Consider the following 12,704-nt stretch of genomic DNA (forward strand, 5'->3'; position numbering starts at 1 on the left):
GGTTGTTACTGAGTCTTCCTTCAATCCCGATGCCTCATTCTTCTTCATATAGTCCAGCTTCTTGGATTATTTGCTCAGCATACAGATTGAATAAGTATGGTGAAAGGATATATTCCTGATAGACATATTTCTTGATTTTAAACCATACAGCATCCCCTTGTTTTGTTCAAACAACTGCCTCTTGGTCTATGTATAGGTTCCTCATGACTACAGATAAGTGTTCTGGAATTCCCATTCTTTGCAATCATTTGTTGTGATTCACACAATCAAATACCTTTGCATAGTCAATAAAACACATGTAAACATTTTTCTAGTATTCTCTGATTTCAGCCAACATCCATCTACATCAGCAATACCCTTCATTCTACGTCCCCTTTGAAATAGGGCTTGAATTTCTGGCAGTTCTCTATGTACTGCTGCAATCATTTTTTTAAGCTATCTTCAGGAATTCAGAGCAGAGCTGAACAATTTCCTAGGACTGACTTTTCCAGAATGCTGTTCTTCTCTTCCTGAGAAAAATACCCAAAGTGCTTCCTCCTCCATTGTTTAACTTATTTTTCAATATAGTACATATCTGTTTATAGGTATCGATTCTAATTGTTCAAAAGCAAAATAAGCTCCTTAAAAAAAATAATAGTCCCAGTTTTGCTTTGAGTTGATCTATTTTTCCAACAGAGCTAAGGAAGAGGTTTCCAACTAAAACAGATAATTAGTGAGTAATCAAGACAGCTGAAATGGGGTGTAGGCCTGGACATTGAATGTGTGTCCTGAGCACATTCTCAGTTTCCAAGTGGAGCCGGGTTAAACTCAGAGTGCAAGTTGCTCAGAATCAAGGACCAATTTTTAAGGGCCCCCAAGGTGCAGAACTGTCAAGGTCTACCGGCTTAGGAAAGGTCTGAGCACACAATAAGTATTGATTAGTTAGTCTCTAAAAACTTTCAAAGAGGGGCAACAGATTACTCTGAGATTTCAGTAACTAAGAGATCTGATTATTGTAGGTCCCGGATCTGACTATGACAGCGAATATACCTTTAAATTGTTTTTGAATTAATCCTTTGGGGGCTGAGTTTTTAGTTCATCTAATTTATTAGCAAATTGTAACCAACCATGCCAGTTGCCATACAGTTTATTCTGACTTATGGTGAGCCCATGTGTGTCAGAGTGGAACTGTGCCCACAGGATTTTCAATGGCTGACTTTTCGGAAGGCTATCACCAGGGCTTTCTTTCAAGGCACCTTTGAGTAGGTTCCACCTCTTACTTGTAGGTTAGCAGCTGAGCAAGTTACTGTTTGTACCACCTTAAAAAAAAAAAAAAAAAAAAAAAACTTCACTGCCGTGGAACTGATTCAACTCACAGTGACCCCTCCTTGGGTTTCTGAGGCAATATCTCTACAGAAATAGATTGCCCAGTCCTCCTTCCAAAGAGTGTCTGGTGGATTTGAACCACCAGCCTTCTGGTTAACAGTCAAATGCCTTAGGCACTAGGCCACCAGAGCTCCCTTGCACCACCTAGTGGGCCTGAAATCCTTACCTATTTCATTATTTATATGCTAGATTTTATCACTTTATCTAGTTAAAATGTGCATATGGTCAAACAGATCAAACAATTATGTAAGTATTCTTTTTGAAATGTTTATCCTAAAAGTTTACTTACTCAATCTCATATTATTGCTTATATTTTTAATTTAAGAATAATTTTTGACCCACATAGGAATATACATGTCATAAAATTGACATTCAAAAATATTTTTTAAGGCTTTGATGCGTTCTATCAAAACACGTGTTAAATAAAGTACTCCAAGGTCATTGTTCCTGATTATGTGCACAGCCCGCCCTCTAGTGTATGTTTCCAAAGCCTACCCAGTTTTAAATCATTCTTAATCTCAAAATATTAGGTTAATAGGATTAAGAACTGTGTCATCAAATTATTAGAAGAAGGCTAAATCCTTGACACTGATTGAAATCAGATCAGAAAAAACTGCAGGCCCTTCCAGAAGCTCTCAGCAACTTCACTGGGGAAATATTGCAAAGTGAGTGGTAAATATACTACATTGAAAAGTTTCGTTGGTAAACAGGGTCTTAATAAAAAGAAAAAAGTTAGCTCACATGATGTACATAAAATGTGATAAGTTTGTAACTACAAGTACAGATGTTATTTTATAAAGTCCCTGGATGCGCTTGTTATTATGAGACATTCCAAATGTTAGTTAACTAATGGAGCTGTTTTTCACTTTTGTTTATTCAAATTACCAAGTAAATAACCCCCTTGGAGTTATTTTATAGATTTAACTTCATTAAAACATAGCTGTTTGCATTTATTTAATTTTTCTTAATGTTTTAAACATTTGCATTTGAAGTGTTTATAACCAATGTAAATCAAATTAAGTGTATAAGGAAATCCATTATCTGAGAAGAAAAAAATTTAACTGTGCACTGTTCATAGCTTGATGGGTTTTCTAAGAGGTATGAGGAAAAATGTGTGAGGCTGTTTTTGCTTTCATTTACAAAAGAAAAAAAGAAAATAGTGAGCCATCTAGTGAAAAGACTCTGAATTCTGAAGGGAAAATAATCCCTGTGACATGATTTTAACTGACTCTGTATTTAGGGATTTTACGGTTGACATGCAAATAGCATGAAGATTGGCCTCCGTGTGTCTGTGATCCATACTGCTCATTGCCTTCAATTTCAGGTCTTGGAGACTATAGTAATACTTGAGATGATGATCTTATTTAACTGTCATAAAGAATGTAAATTAATAGGAGCTTTTTTTTTTTTTCTTTAACTTATATTTCAAGCTTCCTAATGTTCCAGGCACATTAGCATAAGTTGTCTAAAGTCAAAAAGAAAAATGTTTTGGGAGCTCCATGTGTTTTCCATTGATGCAGGCAGAAAATAACATAATGGAAGGCATTTGATGAGGTTTATTTTTCCTTTGCAGTAACAGTGGGAACATGAAGCCGCCACTCTTGGTGTTTATTGTGCATCTGCTGTGGTTGAAAGACTGTCACTGTGCACCTACTTGGAAGGACGAAACTGCTATCAGTGGAAACCTGAAGAGTATGTTTGCTCTCTTTATCTGGGCTGTGTCCTGTTTGTATGCCCTGTTGGCATTTACAGTGATTTACAGTTGAGAGATAAGTGCATTCATGACAACCCTTGTGTTGCACGGTAAAATGTTCTCTAGGCACTTAAACCAAGTATACGTGACGCCAAACATCTGGATAAAAATAGAAAATTCCAATCAAGTATCTCAGAATGTTCACATAGCCAGATGTTTGCTATCATGCAGATAAAACTTGCCAACTTTTTTGACTGCTTTTTTTTTTGTATCATCCAGATGTTTGGTTTCATCTAAGCACAGTTTTAATGAACAGTGAAATACTTTTCTAGTATTTCAAACATTTAAACAATTAATCTGTGCAATTATTCTTAAACAGTGAAAGAATGGATTATAATTACACTGAATGTAGTTGCTCTGTGATCATTAACTGGTGACCTTTGTTTAATGATATGTGTTTGGGGCACTAAACACTTAAAAATAAATGAGCTGAAGTGCAGCCGATTGTTGTTTGCCATAGGGCCCATTCTGACTCATGATGAGACCCCGTGTATGCAGAGTCGAGCTGCTGCATAGGGTTTTCAAGGCTTTTAGAAGCAGATCACCAGGTCTGTTTTAGGAGGCACCTCTGGGTGGAGTCCTTGTAGCTGATTATTGTTGTCAGGGGCCATCAAGTTGATTTGGTCTCATGGAGACCCTGTGTGACAGAGAACTGTCTCATAGGTTTTCTTGCCTGTAATCCTGATGGAAGCAGTTGTTGTGGAGCTACTGGGTAGGTTTAAACATCTAACCTTCAGTTAACAGCTGAGCACATAACTGTTTATGCCACCAGGGCTCTTTTGTGGCTGCTCAGGAATCTGTAATTAAATTTAGAGGCAAGAATAAGCTCCACTAGCTGTTGTGAAAAGAGCATGACAATGAATTTCATGCCCACTAAATGCTTGTTGGAGTCCCTAGGTAGTACAAATGGTTAAGCACTGGACTACTAACAGAAAGGTTGCTGATTCAAACCCACCCAGAAGCACAGCAGAAGTAAGGCCTGGCAATCTGCTTTAGAAAGGTCACAGCCCTGAAAACCCTGTGGAGCAGTTCTACTCAGGACACATGGGGTCACCATGAGTGGGAATTTACTTGATGGCAACCGGCAACAACAACAAATGCTTATTGAAGTCCCTGGGTGGTGCAAATGGCCAATGCGCTTAGCTGCTAACCAGAAGGCTGGAGATTCGCCTCCACGCAGCAGCTCCTCACAGGGAAGGTCTGGCGAACTGCTTCTGAAAAATCAGCCTTTGAAAACCCTCTGGAGCACAGTTCTGCTCTGACGCACGTGGGGCTGCCACGAGTTGAGGTCTACTCCACAGCAACTGGTTTCAAGGCTTATGAGAGGTGAGGATGAGATGTCTGCTAGGTTATTATGGACCCCTGCCTTCTCTGAGATACTTTCTGAATTTGATGGCTCTTTGGAAGGTAATTGAAGCATCAAAAGCCGAGGAAATTTTTCACTGTGTTTGAGGTCCCCAGTTGGCATATAACATAAATGTTTGTGAAGGAAATTCTAAATTATCTCTAATATAAACACACTTGAGTCTTAAGTGAAAGGGGGAAAGAAATGGGTAAATTAAAACAGGACCTAAGGAAAACGACAAGAATGAAGTTAAATTGCTCTGCCTTGTTAAAGAGCTCAGAGCTAAGGAACAGAAGGCCCCAGCCATGTGGCAGCTGCACTCATTTGAAGTTGACAGCCAAAAGATTATTGGAGTTTGATATTATAAAAGAAAAATTAAGCCTCTAATAAGGGAATGTCTTGGTTCTCTAGTGTTGCTATAATAGATATATCACAAATGGATGGTTTAACAAATAGGGACTTATTCCTTTCCAGTTGAGGAGGCTAGACGTCTGAGTTCTATGTGTCAGCACTAGGAACTGGGTGAAGGTCCCTCAACCTTGGGCTTCAGCTCTGCCTCCTGTTCCAGGCCCACTAGAGCTGGAGACTTTTCCTGATTCATGCAGCTGCTGGCTGCTGAGGCTGACAAACCCAAGATCGACAAGTACAATGGCACAGCCCCAAGATTAACAGACAAGAAGTCAGGCCAATAGTTCAAGTCTAGGGACAATCCCAAGATCAGCAGGCAACATGGCAGGCCACTGAGATGAAGACTTGGGCAAATGCAGGATCCAGATGTGCCAAAAGCTAGAGACCGTTTCTGAAACTTCTCCTTATATACTGGAAGTAGACCACACCCCAAAAGCAGCTCGCTAGCTGATCATAGCAGATTCCACCACGAAGGTGATTATAATCTCATCATGGGGAATAACTCCATCAGCACCTGCCCAGCTGCTCAAAACCATGGTGCAGCCAAGTTGACACACGACTTTAACTATGACAGGGGTCATGAAAAATTGGTGAACTTTCTGCTTTGTAATCTGATCAGATACCAGAGACAAAACTAACATATCTTTTAGGTTTTTCTGAGTCTGGAGAGACGGAGGAAGATGAAGAGGTGAAGACGGCTTTGATTGGGATTAAGCAGATGAAAATCATGATGGAAAGACGAGAGGAAGAACATACTAATCTAATGAAAACCCTGAAGAAATGCAGAGCAGAAAAGCAGGTACAGTCATTGTAAATTATATCTGTTCCCAAACATATCTGGACTAAATATTTGGCACTTATTAGTGCAATTGATGAACAGCTGATTTCCCCTGATAATAAGTTTTCTGGACAGCAACCTTTATTGGGAGAAAAGTTTGAAGGAAACTTCAAATTTCCTTGAAGAACATATTCCTTGTAGAATGAGCCTTTGTAGGGTATGGAGTGGACCCTAAATCCAGGAATTTGGGGGATTCATTTCTGAGAAGTGCTGCTTTCTCAAAATACTTCATTATAACTAGTCTCCTCTGAGTTAAAATATTGAGGCTAATGTGTTTGGGAGATTTGGGCTAGATCAACACAACACAACACACTCCTGTTGAGTTGGATATGACTCATAGCGACCCTTCCTTGGGTTTCTAAGGCAGTATCACTATGGAAATAGATTGCCCAACCTTCCTTTTGAGGAGTGGCTGGTGGGTTTGAACTGCTGGCTTTTGGGTTAGCAGTCAAATGCCTTAGGCACTACACCACCAGAGCTTCTTTGACTAGATCAGTGATCTCCAATTTTTTTTTTTTTTTTAATCTCACATCCCTATTACTAAAAGAATTATTAGGATTTACTTATTAATTAATTGATTGGTTTAATTATTAGCATTTATTTATTTATAAATTACATATATGAATTGCTATCATCTGTCCAACTAGGGTAGATGTAAGTCCATATTTCCAATAATCTTCTAGACATTTTGAAATTTTCAGCCAATTTGCCCATTCTGATCAGATCATGTTTTTACTTTGTCATGTGGCCAAAAAAGAGCTCATCATAGAGACATGTCAGCTCTACCACTTGGCTCTTGTCCATTTGAGTTTAAATATTTTTGTATTTTTTTTCAATCTGACAAGATTTTTCACAGGAACCTTTCCAAGCTTCCTGTCTATTTTGTGAGAGTTGACATTGGTTGGTTCCATGGTAGAATTAATTCTTCTATTTCATGGGGAATAACCAGGTTTGATTCCCGGCCAATACACTTCATGTGCAACCGCCGCTCATCTATCAGAGGAGGCTGGCATGTTGCCGGAATGCTGAGCAGGTGTTGGCGGTGCTTCCAGACTGAGATGGAGTCGGGAGAAAGGCCTGGTGATCTCCTTCTGAAAAACCAGCCATTGAAAACCCTGTGGATCACAGTTTTACTCTCATACACATGGGGTTGCCATGAGTCAGGAGTTGACTCACTCCAACTAAGAACAAAACATTTTAGTGAAAACCCGATACTAAATATTATCAATCCACCTGAGTCTCCTTAAAGGGCAATTTATTGCAATCACCTGCAAGTGAGGAAAGACTGCCAATGCTTCTGGATTGTGGAGGGTCCTCTCTTCCCCAAGATTCATGCATGTAGTTGGCCACATGCAATTATCTGACAGAAATACCTCAAGAGAACACCAGTATATTAAATGATACAATAGCCTGGTCTTTATTATTATTATTATTATTAATTTAAAAAGCACAAAAGGAAGTTCTAATATTTCCTTTCTGTGCCCCAGTGTACATGCACCTCAGTTGGGGGCCACTAAGTTCTAGAAAGCTTCTTGAATTCTCCTCCCTTCTGAGCATCACAGCTTTGGGAGTCCATTAAGCAATTGGGATAGGGCCCACTGACAGGCTGACCCTTGAGTTGCATGCTGGCCTGTCACCAGACCAGCTGATGTTGCTGCCACACCTACCACCCTGGGGACAGGCAGGGTTCCTGGAAAGGAAAGGAGACTGCCTGACCAGCAGCTGCAAGCCCTCCTCCTTTGGGCAGCAATCAAAAAATTTTGAGGAAATAAAAAATAGCTCCTTATCAGGAAAATGTAGAAGCCCCCCAGAGCTAGGTTCATCCCTAATAGACTTGTGAGTCTTGCCAGATGGGAATAATGACACCAGACGTCATTTATAGCCTTTTACAAAACATAGTATCACATTGAATCCTTCCAACATCTGGGTAAATCAGTGTTTTCATTTTACAGCTAAGGAAACTGAGGTTTGAGATATTAATTGATGTGTTACCCCCACACTGTCATGAATGAAAGGGGAGAAAGTTGGCAGATGTTGTGCACATGGGATCCAGAGACTGTTTCCCACTTTCTCAAGCCTCCTTGCAAGCCAAGAGTGTAGTACTATGAAAAGAATTGGGGGAGGCGGAGGTGTCAAATAAATTAGCATTGAATTTAGTTCTGACCTTGAAGAATCCCAGAAATCAGGAGAATTTTCATTATTTCTTTAAAAAAATGTGTAAAAATTTGTTGAATTATACACTTAAGGTTTGTTTTAAGCACTCAATTAAAAAGTTAATTTTAAAAAATATATTTAACTTTGAATGCCCTCCCTAAAGTTACTTTAAACCTAGAATAAAGGTCAATTTAGACCAATTATGAATTGGCAAATATGGTGTTGGTGCCCCAAGTCTCCCAGTACTGAGCCTGGCATCCTCAGGTATCATCATGTTCCCCATCCTCACCTTCTCCCTATTAGTATTTAGTGAGAGCATCTGAAACTGCTCTTAATGAAGTGAGAAACCCTGGACCAGCTTAAAGCGATTTGCCTCCACACCGGATTTATATGGTATTTTGATAAGCTTTGAACTATAGGCATACCTCGGTTTATTACACTTCACAGATAAAGCATTTTTTTTATAGACTGAAGGTTTGTGGCAATTCTGCGTGGAATGAATCTATTGTAGGCATTTTTCCAACAGATGGGTTTACTTCATGTCTCTGTGTCACATTTTGGTAATTCTCACAATATTTCAAACTTTTCATGATGCTATCGCACACTTAACAGACTATAGTGTAAACTATACTTTAGCTGCACTGGGAAACCAAAAAATTAGTGTGTGACTCGCTTTATTGTGTGGCCTGAAACTAAACCTGCAACATCTCTGAGTATGCCTGTATGTATGTATTAGAGTCCTAATAATGAAGTCTGTCAATGCTGGGATATTTAGGGGAAAACAGAAGGACTAGATGGGACAGTCTTAAGCCAGACATCTGTTTCATACATGGCAACATGGTAGGCCCAAGAGTTGGGATCTATGTAAGTGGTTTTTTTCATGTTTTGGGGGACAGGTGAAAGGAAATCTGAGAGATAATAATAAAAATAATAATTTGCTAGGTGCCTAGCTTGCTTATCTCACTTAAAACAAAAATTTAAGAGGTATCATATTGTGATTCCGGTAAGACTGAGGTTTAGGGAGGTTAAGTAATTTGCCCACAGATACACTGTTAGTGTCATTTGAAGTTGGAAATATTGGGATTTTTGGTTTATGATGACAATGAGCACAGTATTTACAATTGGGACTAATGGAGAAAATCTGGAAGGCATTGGTGAGGCAACATTTCTGGAGAAAACATAGGATTCCTAAATTATTCTGTAACGCCCAAGGAGACAAAAAAATCTTCTCGGGTCAAAGGGTGCATGTGGTGTCCTGCCAATTTTCTTATACCAGCCATAGCAAATGCCACCTGGCTTAGGATCAGGACACTGTACAATGAGATCCGCTGAAAACCGAGCCCAGCAGAGATGTGGAAGATTGTCAGTGGGACCGATTATTCAGGCTTAATATCCCAGGGGAGGGTGATTTTATTCTCCCCCTTTTCTGTTAGCTAAGAATGCACAATAAATTAGTTTTAAGTACAGAGATTTTTCTTCCTAAAGCGATATTCTTTTAGGGGACTTGCCTTTAGCCCTTGAAGATGTCTTCTTATAAAACCTGGACATTATTATAGTGTAAATGTTTAACACATTTGGATGCTAACTAATGGAAAGGTTGTGCATTGAGTCCACCCAGAGGCTCCTCTGAGAAAGGCTTGGAGGTCTACTTCCAAAACAGTCAAGACAGTGCAAACCCTGCAGAGCACAGATAGTTCTACCCTGACATACATGGGTCAAGTCGGAGTAGACTGGACAGCAACTAGTTTTCCCTTAACTAGGTTCAGGCAGGGACAGAGCCTGTCTTTGGTTTAGCAGAAAAGCCAGGGATCTAGGGTGGGACAGAAAAATAAGTCTGTTCTGTCCTTGTTGGGGCCTCGAGGAGAAAACCCCGGCGAGGGGGCAGGCTGTGGTTCTTTGGGGAAGAAATTCCCTTGTGCTGGGCTCCTGACCAGGAGCTCTGGTGGTGAGGTGCCTAAGGCATTTGACTGCTAACCAGAAGACAGGCGGTTCAAACCCTCCAGCCATTCCTCGGAAGGAAGGTTGGGCAATTTACTTCGGTAGTGATACTGCCTCGGAAACCCAAGGAGGGGCCGTTATGAGTCGGATCCGACTCGATGGCAGTGAATTTGGTTTTTTGGTTTGGGCTCCTGACCACCCAGAGCCATGGTTGGCAAAGCAAACAAGGCACCACCAGGGGGCGTGCTCGGAATGCTGACAAGAAGAGCAGCATGTGAGAGTACAGCGTCTTTACAGTTAGAACGTAACTCAGTGGAAAAATCTGATTTGACATACAAGGATTAAGTTTTATTGCAATGTTTCAGAACATACAAAAATTAATGGCAGCACAAATAAGCGAAATAGGCTGTGAGCTATTCAAGCCTTAAAACCCACCTCCCACCTCCCCTCCTCCCCAGAGCATGTGAAGGTTATGTGGATGTGATAAGCCGATGGATGAGATGCGTTCCTCCAGAGCAGGAGCCACGTCTTCATTGAGGATTCACGCACATCTAGTGTAATGTCTGTCACGTAGCAAGCTCTCAATGAACACTTGTTGAATGAATAAATTAACACATAAATAAGATGTGCAGAGTCTTCAATAGGGATCAATCAGTGCTATTAGTCAAACAGAAGGCTTTGGAGTATATCTGTCAGCTGCTGAAGAAGAAAGGCTGGAAAAATGATTTAGAATATGCCTTTTTTAAAAAAAGGGAAATCAACTAAGATACACATAAAATTATGAAATGGAAACAGAATGTTTGTTTCTACTTCTTAATTAGGAGGCTTTGAAACTTATGAATGAAGTTCAAGAACATCTGGAAGAGGAAGAGAGGCTATGTCAGGTGTCTTTAACAGATTCATGGGATGAATGCAAGTCTTGCCTGGAAAGCAACTGCATGAGATACTATACAACCTGCCAACCTAGTTGGTCCTCCATAAAAAGTATGGTAAGAGAAAAATAGAGCTCCAGATTTCAGAATTCTTAAGGCACCTCATTCAGTTTATCTTTATTATTATTATTAATTTGTATTAATATTTAAAATTAAGACAACTAATTTGATATTGGCCTTTGGCAATCTAGAATCTAATGTTCATAAGATCACCTGTGTATACACAATGTACAAGGTAGAACATCCATTCAGTGTTTACCCTTCCTTTTAATGACACTGCATGTATCATTCTGAGAAATACCCTGTTTTTTGGCCTTGCATTTGTTATTTGTAAACACATTCCCTGTAGATTGTAAGCTGTTTGAGAGCAGGGGTCACATTTTATTTGTCTTTGAGCGTTGAAGGTATTCAATAAATGTTTGTTGAACTGCATGCTAAATAATAGTATTACCGTCTGTGATTTCAACATACTTTAATTTTTTTCCCCTGAAGGCCAAACATTTGAAGACATTCTCTGCCTCCTTCATCTCTCCTTCAATGCACTTGACCGGTTATATGTGGTACACATGCACACACACACACACACATCACTTTTAACCCTGTGCACATATGTAGTACAAGACTGGCATGGTTTCTTTTTTGTCACCTATTCTCTAGCTATCCTCTGGACATAAGGAATCGCAGTGGGTGGTGACCTGCACAGGCCGAGCTCTGCTCCATAAAAGGCTCCAATTCTATTGGTCTATATTTTGTGTTTCCTTCGAGAAGTGAGCTGACTATGGAACCGAGTGAATTTTTACTCTCCATGTTAGAGCATGCACTAATTAGAATAGACTCCTAGCTTGGCAGTGCCATGCCCAATTACAAAGGAAGCAACTTGTAGGATAATTGATATACTAAGGTAATTTGCCTCCACTGATAGTTGCATCTGTTCTATTTTTATAGCCCTTGTCACTATTTAGTGTATCAGAATATAGTAGACAGCATTGGCTAGAAGTCAAGAGATTTGGGGCCATTCCCAGTTGTATCAATTGTGTGACCATATGAACATATGGTCCATTCCTTGGGATTTAAAATTTTTTTTGTGTGTGGATGGAGTCAGGTGAACAAGCTGGCAGAGGGAGAGGCAGACAATTTATCCAGATAATTTTTTTGAGAAAGGCATAGTCCTGTAAGAGTTCCTGAACTGCATTGGGAAGCTACAGCACTGACGCTTCATGGCTGATATGTTCAAGCACACTCAGCATGGCCACATCACTAATGCATAAGGGCAACTATGTTCTGGCCTGGGCTCAGGTGCTCATAGATGAACAGAACATCCTGTAACTGCCAGCAAGTCTTCTCCCCCTGAAGTGATACCTGAAATCCTACAATTAGTTCTTTTGACTATAGCCAAGGAGAGCAGTGACCACTGGTAATATGTACTATTCCTGAAAAGATCAATGTGAATGTATTGATCTTTCCTTCTTGAGACTAATTTATGAAGAGAGAGAAAAAGAGAGTATAAAGACACTAATGACATTCTATTGAAGGAAAAAGAATAAAAGAACTAAGACAGAGCCCTTCATCACAGTTTTTGCACAACCAGTTCATCAGGCTGCAATAATACTGAATCAATAATACTGATCAATACTGATCAATAATACTGAAAAGTCTGGCCTTTTTAGACTATCGGTGAGCAAACGTAAACCAGGAGTCTCAGATCTTATTTCCATTGTCAAAGTCAAAACCAGATATAAGAGTATTAGTGAATTATCTGAAGTTAATCACCTTTTCCTCATTCACCCAAAATTAGTCTTGACTTAGAACAACTACTGTAAATTGACTTTTAAGTATGTGATTAAAAAAAAAAAAATGGCCTAGAGAGAAAACTAATTTCTTCCATTTCTATCCCTCACCCCACCTTACAGATTGAACAGGTTTTCACGATGATATATCAGTTTTTGTTTCCTTTCCGTGAAGATAATGAAA

At 39.6% G+C, this 12,704-nt stretch overlaps 1 protein-coding gene across 1 annotated transcript in view; it reads left to right on the forward strand.

Annotated features, from left to right (window-relative positions):
* The first annotated feature begins 2,945 nt into the window (after positions 1-2,945).
* CLUL1 (clusterin like 1) overlaps positions 2,946-12,704 on the forward strand; it is a 45,581-nt gene continuing 35,822 nt past the window's right edge. The window contains exons 1-4 of the mRNA XM_007935615.2: positions 2,946-3,057; positions 5,522-5,670; positions 10,623-10,790; positions 12,644-12,704. Of these exons, the coding sequence (XP_007933806.1) occupies positions 2,952-3,057; positions 5,522-5,670; positions 10,623-10,790; positions 12,644-12,704 (484 nt within the window). The 5' untranslated portion in view covers positions 2,946-2,951. The remainder of the gene's footprint in view (positions 3,058-5,521; positions 5,671-10,622; positions 10,791-12,643) is intronic.

Source organism: Orycteropus afer, unplaced genomic scaffold (genome assembly GCF_000298275.1).
Source record: "Orycteropus afer afer isolate SDZICR_OR568_19922 unplaced genomic scaffold, OryAfe1.0 scaffold00030, whole genome shotgun sequence".
Classification (NCBI taxonomy): domain Eukaryota; kingdom Metazoa; phylum Chordata; class Mammalia; order Tubulidentata; family Orycteropodidae; genus Orycteropus; species Orycteropus afer.